The sequence below is a fragment of the Terrapene carolina genome, unplaced genomic scaffold, assembly GCF_002925995.2.
Source record: "Terrapene carolina triunguis isolate 2854851 unplaced genomic scaffold, T_m_triunguis-2.0 Scaffold130, whole genome shotgun sequence".
NCBI classification, from domain to species: domain Eukaryota; kingdom Metazoa; phylum Chordata; order Testudines; family Emydidae; genus Terrapene; species Terrapene triunguis.
In genome coordinates, this window is record NW_020664481.1 from 21668873 (window position 1) to 21687709 (window position 18837).

The 18837-nt window shown below is 49.5% G+C and overlaps 1 protein-coding gene across 2 annotated transcripts in view; it reads right to left on the reverse strand.

The window, feature by feature from the left end:
• CPNE2 (copine 2) overlaps positions 1–18837 on the reverse strand; it is a 183781-nt gene that overhangs the window by 108244 nt on the left and 56700 nt on the right. For both annotated transcript variants that reach the window (XM_024213992.3, XM_024213991.3), the window contains exon 3: positions 1619–1798. In XM_024213992.3, coding sequence (XP_024069760.1) covers positions 1619–1798 — 180 coding nt within the window. The remainder of the gene's footprint in view (positions 1–1618; positions 1799–18837) is intronic.

Below are 18837 nucleotides of genomic sequence, written 5' to 3' on the forward strand. Positions count from 1 at the left end.
GGGGGGCTCCCCGGGCGGGGTTAGCTGCCGTGGAGGGGTGCGGGGTTAGCTTCCGCAGGGGGGCTCCCCGGGCGGGGTTAGCTGCCGTGGAGGGGTGCGGGGTTAGCTTCCGCGGTGGGGCTCCCCGGGCGGGGTTAGCTTCCACGGGGGGGGGCTCCCCGGGCGGGGTTAGCTGCCGTGGAGGGGGGCAGGGGCTCCCCGGCCCGGGTTAGCTGCTGTGGAGGGGGGGCTTGCAAGGGGGGGTAGCTGCTGTGAGGGGGGGCTCCCTGGGTGTGTGTGGGGGAGGTTAGCTGCCGTGGCGGGTGGGGGTCCTCGGGTGAGAGGGGCGGGTGGGCGTGGTTAGCTGCCACGGGGGGGCAGTGGGCGGGGTTAGCTGCAACGGCGGCGGGGGGCGCAAGGTGGAAGTTTCGCCTAGGGCGCAAAACTTCCTTGCGCTGGCCCTGACCAGCATCAATGTGTTTTTGCCCATGTAACTTATTTCACTTGCCGAACCGGTATAAACTATACCGGCACATGCACTTTTTGCTGGTATAAACTGTTTCTAAGCTAGCAGGGCTTGCCAGTAGAGTTATACCAGCAAACCTTCTCTTGTGTAGGCCTGGCCTTATGGAAAAGGCAGTCTTGCCATCAAAGAGCTTACAATCTAGGCTACAGCAGGTGGATGTGGAGGTTGTGATGCTGGCAGATGAGGTGCCAGCTCATGCCAAGGCCCTTAGGTCTCAACTGAACTCTGACAAATACATAGCGGGAACCAGTCTGGCTCACCTGTGTGGTAGTATAGTTAAAATAGGTATTAGAATGATAAGAAGGTGTTTAGTGATTAGACTTTAATGCATGCAGCAATTTACAAGCATTTCATAATCTCACTTATAACATCTGTAGCCCATGTTATAAAAGGAATATTTAAGTGTTTGCATGGCAGTCCTTTGTAATGGTGTAAATCATCAAGTGGAAGAAAGATGTTAACTAGTGTGAAATGCCACCTTCCAGCAGAAGGTGTTACTTCCTGCCCAACAGAGAGGGTCCATCAATGCCAGGCGAACTATTGTGGAACATCAAAGAGGACAAAAGCCTTGCTGATTGCCCTCTCACGTGCCCCAGGAAGAGGAAACATGCAAGTGAATTCCCTTCCATCAGCTGGGAAGGCTGGTCAGAGAAAGGGAATAAAAATCCCTAATAAGAAGAAACTATCTCTATGCTACTTGGGCTCTCGAGGGCAAGGTTTTCTAGGCAGAAGCAAGAAACCCCCAGTGTTTAGCCTGGGTTAGCCCTAAGGGACACATAGATCTTGCTTATTATAGACGCTTCCATTACCTTTTAAAACTTAAGACTAACTCATTTGTGTGTGTGTGTGTTTACTTGCTTAAACCTTGTAAATAACGATCTTATTTCCTTTCCCTAGTGAATAAATCTTAAGACGGTTTATTATAGCACTGGCCGCAAGCATTGACTTTTGTGTGCGATCTAAGCTGCAATTGACCTGTGGGAAGTGACTGCTCCTTTGGGACTGGGTGTAACCTAAATACGGTTGTGATTTTTGGTGTCACGGATCCTTCTGACTGAGGGAGCCACACAAGTGTCTGCTCGCTGCTGAGACGCAGCGCTGCTGTAGACTCACCGTGCCCAGGGTGCAGGAGAATTCTCCCAGGAAGTCATGCTCATACAGCTGCATGCTTGACTTGTCCTGGTCAAAGAGAGCAAACTTCAGCTTCTGCACCTCTTCAAAGTGGTAATCGACGATGAACTTCTTGGAGAAGGCTGGGTTGAGGTTATTCACGGCCGTCTCTGTCCTGTCGATCTGCAATTAGACAAGGAGTTTGAGCAAGTGATCAACAGGTCTACCAGATATGTACAAGCTGTATCCACCCCACCACTCACGTAGGGCTTGTCTACACGGGGAGTTATTCCTAACGATTCCTAATGAACTTCTTCTGTGTGGATGTTGTTATTCTGGAATAAAAGTGCCTCTAAAAGCTTAATCCACTTTGTTAATCAGGAATAGCGATTCCACTTTAAATTCACACCCTACCTTAATCTGAATTAGCTTCTCTGTGTAGACAAGCCCTTCCACCTGCTCCCCTGCCATTCAGAAACCCCGCAGCAATTATTAACCAGCTACAGAATCAATGTCCAAAATAAATACACAGCATTCAGGATATACATCGCAAGTCCATGGGCCTGGACTTTAGTACTCAGCACATGAGAGATGGGACTCATCTGTGCTGATGGGACTCTATTGTGCTGTGTTGTTTGGATTTCATGTCCACGCCTTGAACTGAGGTTCATGAGGGTGAAGTGCAGAGGTGGGGAAATCCTGCTCTGGTCCTAGGGCCAAAGCACAGGGCTGCAGTGCATCGCCTCCACAGGGCCTCTGCTCCATGCTATGGGCTTGATCCACAGCTCATTGAAGTCTGCAAGAGAGTCTCTGCGTTGAGGGCTTCGGGACAGGCCCTATTTGCACATTCCACTAGGGCCCCGGGATCAATGTACATCTCACATTTCCTGGAACCTGGTCCTCCCCCACCTATGCCCTTTGCGCTGGCCTACGAGTGGCTGGCACAGAGATCCCTTCCATAACAGCAGATGCAGGGGTCTCCATAGCACATCTGCTCAACCAGGCCCTCTTCTCTAAGGGCTTAAACTGCAGGGAGGGCCTTTCACTGGGCCTCCTCACCTGAGGAATTTCACCCCAAGTGGGTGTACAATTGTGCAGTTAACCCACCCGAACGATTATCTCAGCTGTGCCTGGAAACAGAGCATCAGCATGTGTAAGTGGCCAGAGATGCTGTCATATATCCTAGAAGTTTTCAAGTCGGGCCCAAGCTACTGAAGGTCCAACCTATGAGCCAGAAAGTCTCTGCCAAGCAGCGACAACACAAACAAGCGACAGGTTCTTCCAAACTCAGAGCAAGGGGTGCAGAGCCCTCCATGTTTCCTCTGACTTCTACTCTCCAGGGCTGCCAGAAAATAAACTCATTACACTCAATTTCCATGGATTTAGCCCAGCACAATGAAGGACAATATGCTAGCAGGGGATGGCTGGGAATGCTGATATTCTCAAGTACCACCATTGAGGTTCGCTGTCCAAAATAGCCCGCTCTTAACAACAGAATCTGGGGTAGGGTGAACAAGGGATCCTTTGGAAGGTGGCGGGGGTGGTCTGGGTATATGTAGCTACATATTAAAGCAGCAGGTGTCACTTTCTGGCTGGTAGACTTCTGCGTTGTGCTGTGTTGTTTGGATTTCATGTCCACGCCTTGACATATTTCAATCTGAAAATCTTTGAAAGGAAACAGATTTTCCATAACCTCCCTGCTGCTGGTTCTCTGCCACAGCTGCTCTTTTGCTCTTTGGCATTTCCACATGACTTAGATATCTGTGGAACATTAGGATGTACCTGGCAGATGAGGCCCCAGCCGTTACCTCCTTCCGTGGGTGAGTGCTGCGCCCAACACAGCGCCTGCAGCAGATCGGACCTAGATTCTGGAAGGGACATTCTCAACAGCCCTCTAGAAACCCACCCTGGTCCACCTTCAACAGTGCCCTAGCCAGGGCTTGGCCCAGAACAGCTTCCAATGTATTGTTAACTTCATAACAGGCTGAGGTTGGGAGCAGCCCCAGTGCAACCTGCCGGGACATACGCCTGCCTTTCACAGCAAATCTAGATGTGGTCGAGCCGTTACAGAAGGGGACCTAGATCTGTATTTGGGCACCCACAATAAGTGGCCTGATTTTCAGAAGTGCTACGAAGCTGCCTCTTATTTTGGGTGCCACCTTGGACAATGTTGGCCTTAACACTCATCACCTGGATACAAAGGTGCCATGTGTGTAAGAAATGCATATAGCTTTCTACTAAGCCAACCTATTACTAACACAATGACTGGTGCGCTGGCTGCTCCGGCAGCAGAAAGGAGGGGAGACGGGTCTCTTTTTAAAGGAAAGAGCACGGTATGTTTTTTGTTGATCTGTGCAATTACATTGCACTAGAATTAGTCACCTCTGTGCTAAACTCTGGATTACATGCACGCCCGAGTCAGAATTCCCCTCCCATCATGCAAGCTTTTTACATCTGCCTGTTACTAAGGAACATGTACAACAGCTGCAGGAAAAAAAGGGCCTGATCTGACATTCAAAGGCACTGCCTGAGCATAGGAAACGGCTGGTCACAAGCCAAGCCTTGAGCATCCTGGGCTCAGTGCACTGTGGAGACAGGCAGGCCCAGCACAACCCGGCACTGCTCTCCAGCAGCCAGAAGGGTGGCTACAACCAAGGGCATTAAGTAATGGAATAAGAAGGGGACAAATTCTAGATCTCTTAACAGGGAGGCAGCTTCTAGCAACCAGGCTAAAGTTCTTCTGCTTAGGGCTGGTCTACACTGGGGGGGAGGGAGGGGATTGATCTAAGATATGCAACTTCAGCTACGAGAATAGCGTAGCTGAAGTTGACATATCTTAGATCGATTTACCTCGGGTCCTCACAGCGCGGGATCGATGGCCACCGCTCCCCTGTCAACTCCGCTTCCGCCTCTTGCCCTGGTGGAGTTCCGGAGTCGACGGGGAGCGCGTTCAGGGATCGATTTATCGTGTCTAGATGAGACACAATAAATCGATCCCCGACAGATCGATTACTACCCGCCGATCCGGCGGGTAGTGAAGACGTACCCAAAGTCTCCTTACTGCTGACCCATGCTGATTCTGTTTGCTCTGACCAGGCTGGACGAGTGGCTGGAGCGTCCATGATCTGGGGTAGAGAGAACTAGGGACTGGGCCAGCGGAGGGCATGCAGACAACCCCCTAGACCAGCCAAGTGTGGGGAGAAAGCTTAGGCTGATGTTTGTTTCATTGTGAAGTTGCCAATGAAGCCAAACTCTCCTCCTCTTCCCATAAGCCCAACTGCCAGCCACTTGGCCTCAGTCCCTTCTCCCCCTCTCCTAACTGAACAGGGCTTATTGAATATGAAAAGGCCCCTTAGTTCTCCTTGGACCCCTGTTCACCTTCTCTAGGGCTCACACACAGGGCTTCTTTCATTGTTCTTTTTGGACAGACTGGCCATTTTCCCCCTTGCAAGTTCCCACCGTTTGGAAAGGGTCACTGGGAAGCAGCATTAGCATCGACTGCTCACTTGGGCCCTTTCTGGGTTACCAGTGCCAGGTGTTCTCGTTGGCCAAGAGGCCAGGCTGTCCCGCCTCTCACGCGCGTATTCCAGCCTCGAGTCCCCGGAGGGGGATGAACAACTCTGCCCGAAGTCTCGGGGGAGCACTCCCCGTGGAGAGCTCAAAGGGCTTGGATCAGGTGGGGAGAAGAGAGTACCCGAAACACGGGCCCATCTCACAAGGCTGTCCCCTTGCCTGGAACAGCATGTAACCATTCCCTCCTGCTTGGAAGCTCGGACTAACCCTGGCACCCGCTCAACTAGCTGCTGAAAAAGCTACTGTACGTTTTGTTTTCATTAACGAGCTTAGCGACAATGGAACTCACCTTACCAGAAAGGCTGAGAAAGAAGCGTGACAGCATCTTGGCATCACCGGCTAGTTCTTCTATGCCCGGGCATGCCCCAAATGGTTGAGATGAGTTTGAACTTCCTTCCAGCCAGTGTGCGTTTGAGCCCAGGCACAAGGACTGGCGATCAATTGAAGGATTGCAGACAAACAACATATTGAGTTGGGGGAAGGAGCACAGGGGGCGATGCAGGGGATCATGCTGGGTCTGGTTTTCTACAAGCTCCTTTCTGATCTGGGAGAGGGAGTAGACTGAAAACTGCCGAGGCCCGAAGCTGAGAGGAGTTACAAACACCAGGAAGGACAGAAAAATCCTATTAAGGAAGCTAGGGGTTGACGAGCAAATAAAACCAGATTCGAACCAGAAATACACGCAGGAAAAAATAACCTGAACACACTGACAATGGGAGGGAGAAACACAGGAAGCAGTAATGGAGCGTGAGAGACCCAGACCACAGCAAAGTAGACATGTGATATGGCAGAAAGTGGCCAATGGGTCAGGAAAGCGCACGTCCCTCTCCACACATCGGACGTGGCTGGGGTACTGCACCCATGGGATACTGAACTCTAATCTCGGGACTTCGTTATCAGAAACATTCTCTCTGCTGCAATGAAACCTAGAGACCCTGATTGATCCTGCAGCCCCATTGGGCCAGGCACTATATAAACATAGTGACAATGACCCTGCTCTAAAACGCGGATACTCTCAGCAGCAAGGACTGAGAAGAACAACCAATGTTTACAACGGGGAAAACGAGGCACAGAGAGATTGAAGTGACTTGCCCCAAAACACCCTGGAACTTTGTGGCCAAATCAGGGATTGAACCCTAATCTCTCAAGTCCCTGTCTAGCCCCTTAGCCACAAAACCAGCTCTGATGAGAGAGACAAACTAGAGAAAGTTCAGAGAAGAGGCTCAAAAATGCTTCCGGGAAGCTAACGAGGGAGATTAATGAGGGAAAATACAAAGAGCTACGAAGTCTAGCTTGGCTAGGCAGCTGCTAAGTGGGACGTGAAGGGTATATAACCTGATAACCAACTACAAAGGTTTCCAGGACGTAAGCGCACAGGAAGCAGAGGAATGAGAGTGGTATAAGGACGTTCAGCGAGGAATACCGGGATGAACTTCAAAAGAGGGAATCTAGGCTGATTTAAGAGACTTCTTATCAGATCTACGAGGCTGTGGGATAGAATCGCAAGGGAAGCAGACCCTCACTAAGGCACTTAAGGCTGAACTGGATAAAGTGCTGCAAAATACACGGCGCACGGAACCATCCTGCCCTGACACAGCTGGCTGGGTAAGATGATCTAGCAGGTCTTTTTCTGTTTCACGTCTCTTATTCCAGGGCAAAGCTGCCGGAGCTATTACAAAGCACGTAGCTGTGATTTGACCAAACTGGGCCACGTTTAAGGGACTAGGGAAGCTCTGCCTCAGGAGACTCCGTTTCCAAGCACCAAGCCTCAGACAGATTAATAGCACCATGGTTTGTGCCAAAAGCTTCCTGACCCAAAGGGACTCCAGCCCGGACATGTTTTTCTTGGCTGCAGGTGCTGGAAAATGGTGATGCTTTGAGCCTTGGTCGATGTGCTCTCCCTGGAGCTGTACTCCACACAGCAACGGCCGCTGCCTCTGAAAGGGAGCACTGTTTGCACTGTTTGCATTTGCACAGCTGGGGCTGGCGTTCAGGGCCTGGATTTTTGAGGCACGATACCATCAGTTGGTCAGAGTCTGATGAATTCAGCGGCCACCCGTGAACTGCCCCGAGCCTTTCCTCTCTATTCGCCAATCAGCCAGGGTCACTTCACAGCAGCCCAACACGACCAAGACGGGCGAACTCTTCCTCCAAACTGCCACCCCCGACATTCAGGCATCAGCCACCTGTCGACCTCTAGTGCAGTCCTCCCATAATTCTTGCACCGGGTCACATGGCGCTGCTAAAGGAGGCAGCTTAGGAAACAGCGCACGGGTTTATGGGATGCTCCAGGTTACCGAGGCAGAGGGAACAGGATGGGGTTAACTAAACTGTCCCCTTCCCCTAAGCAATTGGTGATATTCACCTGGGGGGCATGGCCCCGAAGGCAAGAACAAGCCAGCTTCACAGGTCCAGTTCCAGCTGTCCCAATTATACAGCCCCATTACCACAGTAGCTGAGCGCTCACAATCTCTACTGTGTGCATCCTCACCGCACCTCTGTGAGGCAGGGCAGTGCCGTTAGCCCCAGGGTACACACGAGGACCCGAGCCACGGAGGGCTCTGATTTGCTGTCCCTGTGTGTGGACACTTTTACTCCAGAAGAAGAAGGCCTTGTTCCTGTTTAAAGAGGGGTAAGCGAAGCAGGAACAAGGCACGCTTGTTCCAGAAGAAGAGTGTCCACATACAGAGTTACTCAGGGACAGCTATTATGATAGAATATCAGGGTTGGAAGGGACCTCAGGAGGTCATCTAGTCCAACCCCTGCTCAAAGCAGGACCAATCCCCAGACAGTTTTTTACCCCCGTTCCCTAAATGGCCCCCTCAAGGATTGAACTCACAACCCCGGGTTTAGCAGGCCAATGCTCAAACCACTGAGCTATCCCTCCTGCCCACTTTTGTGCTTTCAAGTCACAGCCTGCATGCATCAGCACTACCTTCCAAGGATAGACAAGCCCAAGGTGGTCACACAAGGAATTGAACTCAGGTCGCCCAAGTGCCAGGCTAGCACCCTAACCACTAGACCAGGGGTGGCCAACCTGGGGCGCCAGAGCCACATGTGGCTCTTCAGAAGTTAACATGCGGCTCCTTGTACAGGCACCGACTCCGGGGCTGGAGCGACAGGAGCCAACTTTCCAATGTGCCGGGGGGTGCTCACTGCTCAACCTCTGGCTCTGCCACAGGCCCTGCCCCCACTCCACCCCTTCCCGCCCCCTCCCCTGAGCCTGCCGTGCCCTCGCTCCTCCCCCCCAGAACCTCCTGCATGCCACGAAACAGCTGATCAGGGGGTGGCGGAAGGGAGGGGGAGGGGCTGATCAGCGGGGCTGCTGGTGGGTGGGAGGCACTGGGAGTGGATGAGCTGATGGGGGGCTGCTGATGTATTACTGTGGCTCTTCGGCAACGTACATTGGTAAATTCTGGCTCCTTCTCAGGCTCAGGTTGGCCACCCTGCACTAGACCATCCTTCCATACAATAGGCAAAAAATGGTGCCATTCAAGCTGACAAGGGAAACGCCGATCTTCCTCCCTTAATACTATTCCAACAAGGGGAGCTGTTTCCTTCCTCATTTCAACTCCTGCATCGCCCGCTACTTGTCTTCGCGTCCTTGGTTGTTAAGAAAGCCGCTACCACGCCCTCCTCTGCGTTTCTAGGGCGCTTACCAACCCTGTGCCCACCCAGGGCCCCAAAGAACTGCACAAAGAGGAAGGAATTTTGCCTCCCTGTTAATTAGACCAGCATCATCCCCATTCTGCAAGTTGGGAAACAGACACCAGAGAGAGGCTGAGTGACTCCCCCAACATCCACACTGAGCAAGCTGTACAGACTGGAACAGGACACCTCCGTTCTCCTGACTCTCAGTCCCTAGACAAACACGTCCTGCTGCTAAAGAGCACCTGCCACAAACACTCATCCATATGGACCAGGAAGACTACTGGCTTCATCAGGAGTAATGGACGGAGACAGAAAGCCTGCAAACATTGGAAAGCTATAAATAGATACGTGACAGGAGCGGAAACAAGGACACACCTTTTACTTCCCCCAAAACATATTCAGTGTAGGAGAGATTTTGTTATTGTTTTTCGGTGGAGGGACAGAATGGAAATATGGTAATTTTGCTAAAAATACAGGGACAGTTGGTCTATATAAGGCAGTAACTTATTCCATCTTAATTGCCAGGAAAACATGTGGAGTAAACTAATATTATCTCAAAATAGCTCCCTGCTGCACCCGCTGGGAAGATGAAAATCAAATGATCAGCACTATGTGAGTAGTATTATCCAGCACAATGGGGCCCTGCTTCGGATTCAGAACTCTGGATGCTGCTGTAATGCTAAATATTAATAGGTTTGCTCCATACTGAAGGACCCCAGATTTCTACCCATTAAAACCCTACCAACCAACACACAGGGGATAGTAATAAAATCTAAAAACCCAACCCGAGGTTTTGCCCTAAAAAGGGAGGCGTGCCAGAGACCCCACGAAATACACTAGGGATTTCCCAACTGCTACTGACCCCCAAGGAAGGCTCTCAGATACTAGGGTGATGGACGGCAGCACAAACCCCTAAGACAGGCCACTCCACCAACCACATGCAGCCATACAGAAATCCTTTCCCGCACCACTGAAATGCATCCACCCCTTGGATGGAACACAGCAGCTGTTTTAACAGCTCAGAGCAATGCTACAAAGTGCGGGACAGGAAATGACGCTATGGAGCCAGCGGGTCCTGCAGGAAATAGGATTTACAGCGATGCCAGCTGCTGTGATTTTTATCACAAGTCATAAGAACATAAGAATGGCCATACTGGGTCAGACCAAAGGTCCATCCAGCCCAGTATCCTGTCTACCGACAGTGGCCAATGCCAGGTGCCCCAGAGGGAGTGAACCTAACAGGTAATGATCAAGTGATCTCTCTCCTGCCGTCCATCTCCAACAGAGGCTAGGGACACCATTCCTTACCCATCCTGGCTAATAGCCATTAATGGACTTAACCACCATGAATTTATCCAGTTCTCTTTTAAACGCTGTTATAGTCCCAGCCTTAACAACCTCCTCAGGCAAGGAGTTCCACAAGTCGACTGTGCGCTGTGTGAAGAAGAACTTCTCATGATATCAGGTGGGTTTCTTAGACCCCCAGCTGCTGGAATCAGGAGATTGCATGGGAATCTCAGCTTTCATTTAAAATTAAAAACGTAAGTTTCCAGCCCTCGTGATTATGGAGAAAGGCTTGAAAATGTGAAGTGACAGCTCCCTAAAGGGTCAGAAACCAGAATTTATTATTTTTAAGCCAATCTCACAATTTTTTTACCTGGCAGTTTTTGATCTCTTGGGGCTGGATATTGAGTAGGCAGAATTACTCAATTTGGTATTGGGCTAGGGCATGCCAGAACCCTGTCTCTGATAGAAAGATCTCCTGCCATTTTTACATCCACTTACTCGGTTTCATCTCTAAAAGACCAAGGCCCTGATTCTCTGTTCCTCTGTCCCTGCACAGGAACGTGGCAGTAGGTGGCACAAAAATGGATTTAAGTCACCTTCGTACTCCCTGTAATATTTCGGGCAGCTGGGATCTGCCAGAACCCCAGCACAAATCAGAGCAGCCACAAGGCTACTCACATTTATGATCAGGCTGCAATTGCCTCTTAGGGACCCCATCAGCCAGGTGAGACTAGCCCGAGCACAGCAGAAGTCCAGCCACACTCCCGTCTCCCTACGCACAGCCCCCAAATGCTCCCTCTGCTGGGAGCAGGGCTGATGAAGAGCCTTTCCAGCAACTCCATACTGGCCAGCGCACCGGATTCATAGGGCGTATTCCACTTCCCCTTTAGGCTGTTTTGGTGGTTTAAGGGGGCCAGAAACCCACAAGGAATCTGGCCCCTATTCCGGGCATGAATTCTGTATTATTCCAAATTGCATCAGCAAAACCATGAAGCCAGAGGGGCCTGTTTTTCTGCTAGCATCTGATTTATTGTTTTTTAAATAAGATCTTCCCTGGCGCCTCAGTAACATGATTAGACAGAATCCCCGTGGACCACATCACAGAGAGCTCATTTTGCGCTCGTTGCTTCGCTCCAGGCAATAGACCTGGAGCAGCCCTGTCTGCAGCCGGAGGACCCGATCCATGGTTTTAAAGGGAGTGGAGGAGACCAGCACAGGGTACCAGTCCACAGATCATTTCTCCTAACTTGCAAAACCCAGCCAACAACAAACCACTCCTATAACTGTGCTGAGCAAATGCTACAGCCTTAATTAGGATGCCAAAGACCCTTAATAGACCTTCAATTTGGGAGACCGTTGAAATTACTACCCTCAAAGCACTGTTATTTAAACTCTACATTAGCACCACTACAGCGCCTCTGGAGGAGGGTCAGGGGACCGGAGCTGTGCCCTCGGGCTGGCCTCGCGCTGAGAAAATAGCTGGGTTGTTGACAGGGGGGGAAGAGAGAAACCGTGCTGAAGAACAAAAGTTAGCAGGGACCAACAAGGCGAAATTTATGGAGACGCTGCGGCAAGATGAATGGATTATAAAGCTATTGTGATCACTTAGTCTGACTTCCTGCATAAGCATAGGCCATGCAACTTCCCTGAGTTAATTCCAGTTTGATTCATCTCATACGGTTGTGTTTCTAATGGGGAGCAACGCTGGAAAGAAAAGCCGGGGGCTCAAGGAAGGGGATCCTCATCAGCTTTTGGGTTAAGCTGATCCCAAAGGGTTAGTTATTTGAGTTTTGATATTACAGAAGGGCCCTCTGGGGGGTAGGGAACTGCCCCCAAACCAAACTGTACAGGGTTATTGATCCCTTTAATTATAGACGTTATCTCCGGCTCCACACACCTCTGATCACACCTCCCAGTTGCTCCAGATTTTGCAGAACATCTTTCAACTGGACCAGGCTGCCTATTCGTCTGAGCTACAAAGGTAGGCCCCTGTGACGTAATCAATTAAAATATGACCATGCAGATCAATGTTGCTACCACTGTTATATCAATGCAACAAATCTTATACAAAGTGTGATGTATGGCCAGAAAGGGTTAAGCATCCTGCAGGATAAATGACACAGAGTCAACCATTAGAGACATGTGAGGGGTAATTAGGGGCACTCCATGGTAGATAGGCTAGAACTCTGAAATGCAAACCTGTATTGTTAGAAATTGGAGGTGATAATAATTGTATGCGTGTGCTCATATGTTAGCCATGTAAACAGACAGTTCCTGTCTGTCACTATAGCTATTGATTCAGAGATCAAAAAGGAATATTAACATTTAAATGAACTGTAAACATAGGATATGGCTGTGTTCCTCTCTCTTTGAAATGTATAGCTAATCACCTGAGAACGATGGAAAACAGGCAACTGCCTTATGTTAATCTGTGTGGATAATTACCGGTGATGCTTAGGAAATGGATCTACTGCAAAAGTCCCCATAATTGCTTATTGTTCGCCAAAGGACTCTGAGCTATCACAAGGAGGCCTGGTACTGTATAAAAGACCTTTGGGTCCCAATCCTTTTGATCTCATACCTGCTTGATGCTTTATGCAGGAGACGCTTAAGTCGTAAGGCTGAGATCCCAGTTCTAAACTGGAACACCCTGAATATGAAGATTGAACTATAACCTATGAACTAATTCTGAAAGAACTCTTTGTAACTACAATGCTCGCCATCTCTAATATGAATTCAATCTCAAGAACTGTACTCATGTCTGTGTGTATACTGATCCTTTAACCAATACTCTCTCTTTGCTTTAATAAATTTGAGTTTAGTTAATGAGAATTGCCTGTAAGCGTGTATTTGGGTAAGATCTGGAGTATTCATTAACCTGGGAGGTAATGTGTCCGATCCTTTGGGATTGGTAGAACTTTTCTATATGATGAATAAGATTTTCAGTAATCCTCATCATATTTGACTTGGGTGTCTGGGTGGGGGCCTAAGGCTGGGTTACTTTAAGGGAACGGTGTTGTTGGCTTCTGTGCAACCAGTGAGGTATTCTAGAGCCTGTTTTGTGCTGGCTTGGTAAATCGAAGTATTGGAATATTCACCAGTTTTAGGGATTGTTTGCCCCATTCTTTGCGGTGCACCCTAATTGAGCGACCTCACTTGGTTGCCCTGAGACCCTGCTCACAGCTCCTTTCAACAAATATAAAGAGACTTCCCCTTAACCTAGGGGCTGCTGCAAGGACCTGGGTGTCATGAGATCAGTTCTGCTCTCATCCCGGCCAACTGCTGCACAGTACTTCCATGCGCTTTGAAAAAGACGGCTTCACCGCACTCACAGGCGGAAAGCTTCCCTTTGAACAGGTCTAGAGTTGACATTATAATAATCTGTCTATTACTCTGCAATGAGCAACAAAATGCAGGTGGGCCACCTTCTGGTCCTTTGGCACAGTTTGATTGTTGGTGTCACACAGGTACCCTTCAAACCTACCAATGACCCATTACCAAGTACAACCCCCTTCTCACATCACAGCCAGTACACAGGAGAAAACCACCTCTCTCCTCTTATTTCCTTAACTTGTATGGAATTCTTTTAATCCTGCAAAGAGTTAAACCAATGGAAAGAGTCATTTGGGTCCAAACCTGGAAGAGAAGTTCGATATTTTTAATCTGTCCCAGAAAGAGCACTGGACTAAATAAAGATTTCTGCGTGGGCCAAGTGGAGCACCTTGAATTACAAGCACAAAATGAGGAAAAGTTCCCCAAGTAACGGAGCCTGCCCAGGATGAACACAAATTTAAAACTCCATAGCAGCAGAAGGGAGATTTAGAGATGTTCCATAGTCCTCAACAACTGGGGAGCGCAGAGCCTCACTCAAATACCCCCAAGAGAGAGAAGGGGAGGAATGGAGGCTGAGGAGCCAGAACGCCTCATCTCTAACCCTGAGGCGAGAGAGGGAAACACCGAACGGGGGCCAAGGAGCTGCGTCTGCTGATACCACGTCTGAATTTGGTCCTATGTCTCTCCATGCCTTCTGGTGTTTGACCTGGATATGTCGGACTGGATTTTCAATAGAGCTTCAACTGCCATTTTAGACACCCAAGTACACAGCTGGAGCTTCAGAACAGCTCAGCAGGTGAGCGCTTCTGAAAAAATCTGGCTCCAATTGTGGGTGCTGAGCGTTTGAAAAGCTGGCCCCGTATTTGCATGAAGTTAGTCTGCTAGCTCCTTGGGGCAGAGACCTTGTGAGCCATTTCCAGTGCAAGCTAAGCATCGGCCATGTTGCTGCTGCTGCACATGACCAGATAGTCCAGGCTATGAAATGCAAAGAGGGGACAGGATAGAAACAGCAGGATGAGAGTCAGAGCGAGTCACTGGGTCTCTATCAATCGGAGGTGACCGGTGCAGGAGTGGTACAAAAGCAGCCAGCTGTTCTCTGCAGGGCACACCAGGAATGGCATTTGTCAGCGTGCCCCATTGCATCTTACAGCGGCTCCTTTACGGTCACAGCAACGTGACATCAGTTCGATGGAAAGTTTAATTAAGACATGACTAAGTTGTATGTAGCTTCTTGGCTTGTGTTTTTTCAAAGGCTGATTCACGGCAAATTTTCATGTCTTGTTAAGCTTAGTGAGACAGAATCATTGCACCTGGGAGCCAATCTGGTTGCTAGAAACAACACTGAATCGTAATCTTTGTTGGCGTTATCTGGCACCACATGTAAGACATTGCAGGCCCCAAGTCTTAACTATAGCCTCCATTGTGGTCATCTGGATTGATCGTTAGTGGGTGATTACTGAAGGATTTTACCTACATTCTGAAGGAGCTTTAACTTCATGCTTTCTCCCACCTATGCCAGCTCCTACAAGGGAGTTCATCACTTCAACCCCATTACACACACAGAGTCTATCCTCGTCGACTTGTCCTTCCGTTGCAATCCCATAATGTTTACATCGTATGGGGTACTGCAACATGATGTTGCCTCAAAACGACTTCAGGGCACGAGATCCCATGATGACATGCCGAGGGTCCCCAAAGCTACGTCAGCCCAGTGACCATCCTGTATCCAGACCAACCTGAAAATATCAGGACAAAACCTTCCTGTTGCCATAGCAGCGCCTTACTGGGAGTAACATTGGCCAGTCCCAGTTCCCTGCCCCACCCCCCATTTGTGGATCCCCGCCAGCTGCTCTCTAAACCCGAACATTTCGCATTCAGGATCAGTGACCACTCCCCCTTTCCAGCTGGAGGCAGTCCAGCCACTGGCAGCGAAGTTCTAACAATGTGCTGACCTTCGCTGACTCCACAAAAGCAGAGTGTCTAAGAAACTGCCCATTCAAGACCAAATCTCTATAGTGTATTTTGCAAAGTAACAGGGGCTAAACACAGCAGATGCAAAAAATAAACCACACATTTGATTGCGTTGTAAAGAAAGCTGATGTTGAAGCCATCTGACACAATCTTATCAACAGCAAAAGAGGACTTTAGAATTACGGCGGGTTAAAGGGACACTGCATGACAAGATTAAAAATCCTGTGAATCTAACCCAGATCACCGCATTAGCATCAGCAAAAAAAAAAATCAAGACCGAGATGGGTTTTAGCTTTTGATTTAAGTGAAATTTTACTACTGTTGAAAGGTGCTGAGAATTCAGAGCCCTGGAGACGTAAGATCTTCTTTAGCCTCACAGAACAGATACAACATGGCAGTGAAAGATTCCCATACCCCACCCAGAGTGCCCCATCAATGTTCCTCAACCCTGACTTCGAGGGACCAACTCTAGGAGCTAAGGATAGTTCAGGGCCTGTAGTCTCCAGTAACCCAGTTCATTCATCGGCTTCTTGGCCAAGACCCTCCTGGTGTCAGTCCAACTCGTTCCAATTGTCAGTGCTTTTTTGGTGGGGACTCCTGTTCCCAGGGACAATCTACCTGTTCCACATAAGGCAGAGTGGTACCAGTCCATAGCTATTAATTATCTTCTACCACTACTGGCCTGGGCCAAATTCAAAGCGGTGACCTACAGGTTAGAAGCGAATGGCTCCACAATTCTCCCAGTGCTCTTTATGTTTTTTCCATTCAGGAACTTGTTACAAAAGGAAAAGTCTTCCAACACATGAAATCCCTCAGAATCATAAAAATAAACCTGCAGTTCCTTGCACAAACATCTTGGCCCCGTGCCTTCTTCACAGCTTTTGTTGAACACTGAGCCAACACGTTTTGTCTGCACAATCTTGGGTTTTAATTTAAAAACGCAAAACTCCCCCGCCATTGTGACCAGAGGACAGGCTGCCCATAATTCCTCAGAGCAACGTGTTCTCTAAATAGGGACCAGTTACCAAAGTAAGACCAAAGGCTGCCCTTTAGAAAGCGGTGAACTCTTGGTTCTAAAGAACTGCAGGAACCTCTAATATAAAGAGGGGAACGTCCTCTTCAATCCCAGGGGATAGAAGAAAGAGAAATTGGGGTTGGTTTTCTGGTGGTCTCACCAGAGAGCTGTCTAACTACGGCAAGTCTATAAGACACTCCGTATCTACAGTGAAGTCCATGGTATTCTGCAATCCAGCCTGCAGTAGCTCTCATCTATAAATGCAAAGGTTCAACCCACGCAGATTACAACTCCTAGCATGTAATGGTCTGCCTCCATCCACAAGGAAGGCTGCCCAGATCAAGAAGGACCCTTACATGTTAGGGCCTGTAGTCTCTATATGAAAGACGAGGAGACCTGCAGTATTGTCCCTCTTATGCAAGTGGTCCCATAGCTCCTAGGAAGTTGCCAAGATCCTCCCTCCCCAGCCCCTGAGTTGGGCCAGGTCAGTCCTGCTTATCAAACACAAACAGTGCCCAAAGGGACTAAGGCCTGGTCTACACTACGACTTTAATTCGGATTTAGCTGCGTTAATCCGAATTAACCCTTCACCCGTCCACACTACAGAGCCAGTTAATTCGAATTAAAGGGCACTTAAAATCGATTTCTGTACTCCACCTCGACGAGCGGAGTAGCGCCTAAATCGATTTTGTTAATTCGAATTAGGGTTAGTGTGGCCGCACACCACCGAATTACTGTGTTTAAATTAATGGGGTAGTGTGGCCGCACACCACCGAATTAATGTGGTTAAAAACCGAATTAATGTGCTTAGTGTGGCCGCGCACAATCGAATTTATACAACCTGTTTCCCAAATTCGAATTATCTAAATTCAGATTAATCCCGTAGTGTAGACATACCCTAAGTATTCCTGTTTGTGTGATGTGCTGTAGTGCTGCCTTCCAGTCTGAGGCCTATTTTCAGCGGAGTAGATGTTTGGCTGGTGTTTCTTTTTTATTTTTTTGGATGGTAGATCCTTGGTATCTGGCCAGAACTGACTTAAATCATCAAATAATTCATCCAATTCACACACCATTAGTTTCATTAGCAGCTTCATACTGCAGAGGCAGAGTGCCTGAAACGAGACCACACAATGGCTCTTTGTGCTTTTCATTTTCAAGGGGGAAACAAATTAGATATCTTTGTTCCGTTGTCACAGGGCTGGGTGGATGCTGGAGTTCCTCTTCTCCCAGAACAAACTCATGTTTGCAGGCCCTGCCATGGGGCATGTTGGGGAGGGCACTCAGTCTCAATTTAAGGGGCGGCAAAGGGAGTAAACGAAAGCCGTTCTCTGCTCCTCAGCGACCCACCAGGAGGAATCATGCTGCTAACGCTGATTTTCAACCCGCGCAGTGGCAGCGTTTTTCTCTTTAAGGAACCTCAGCTGGCCCTTGCTGATGGGCAACATTATTATTTGCAAAAGAAACTGCCCAAGAGCTGCTAACCTCTGGTCATAGCAGCTGGGCAGCATACCTTGTGTTTTCCCGGATGTGCTAAAAGGAGTGGAAGTGATAGTCTAGTTCTCTCCCTCTAGGTTTAGAGCTTATGTTTCCCCCTCCTCCACGTGTGCCTTCTGAAACAGGCTTCTTGATAACAGGATAAGCCTTCAAATAACACACAATCGCTAATCTATGCAACTCTGTCTTCTCAAAATGGTTAACCATATCTTCCCCCTCCTCTCCCTTGGGCTTTTGATCTTGTCCTTCTTTAGAAGATAGGCTCTTTGTTGCCACGACCCCCCTATTACAGGTCTGCGCAACATCCAGCACAAATGGGTAAGATTTCACTCTCTCCGATTTCCTCTCAACTTTCCTAGACCTGTCAAACTCCACCCCTGGGAAATAACTTGGTTTCAGTTCTGTTCTCCCCAAGGATGTTAGTTTTGACATGGTGGCATGAGCTATAAGGCTATAGGACAGGGGAGGTCAAACTACGGCCCGTGGGCCGGATCCGGCCCGTCAGGCCTTTGGATCCGGCCCGCGGGATTGCCAGACCCATGGCTTAGCGGGGCTAAGGCAGGCTCCCTGCCTGCCCTGGCCCTGCGCTGCTCCCAGAAGTGGCCAGCACCACGTCCCTGCGGCCCCTGGGGTAAGGGGGGGAAGAGGGCTCCGCGCGCTGCCCTCGCCTGCAGGCACCGCCCCCCGCAGCTCCCATTGGCCGCAGGGACGTGGTGCCGGCCGCTTCTGGGAGCGGGTGCCACCCCTGAGCCACTCAAGGTAAGCGGCGGCAGGCCAGAGGCCACACACCAAACCCCTCCTGCACCCCAACCCCCTGCCCTGAGCCCCCTGCCGCACCCCGCACCTCTCCTGCACCCCAACCCCCTGCACTGAGCCCCCTCCCACACTCTGCACCATC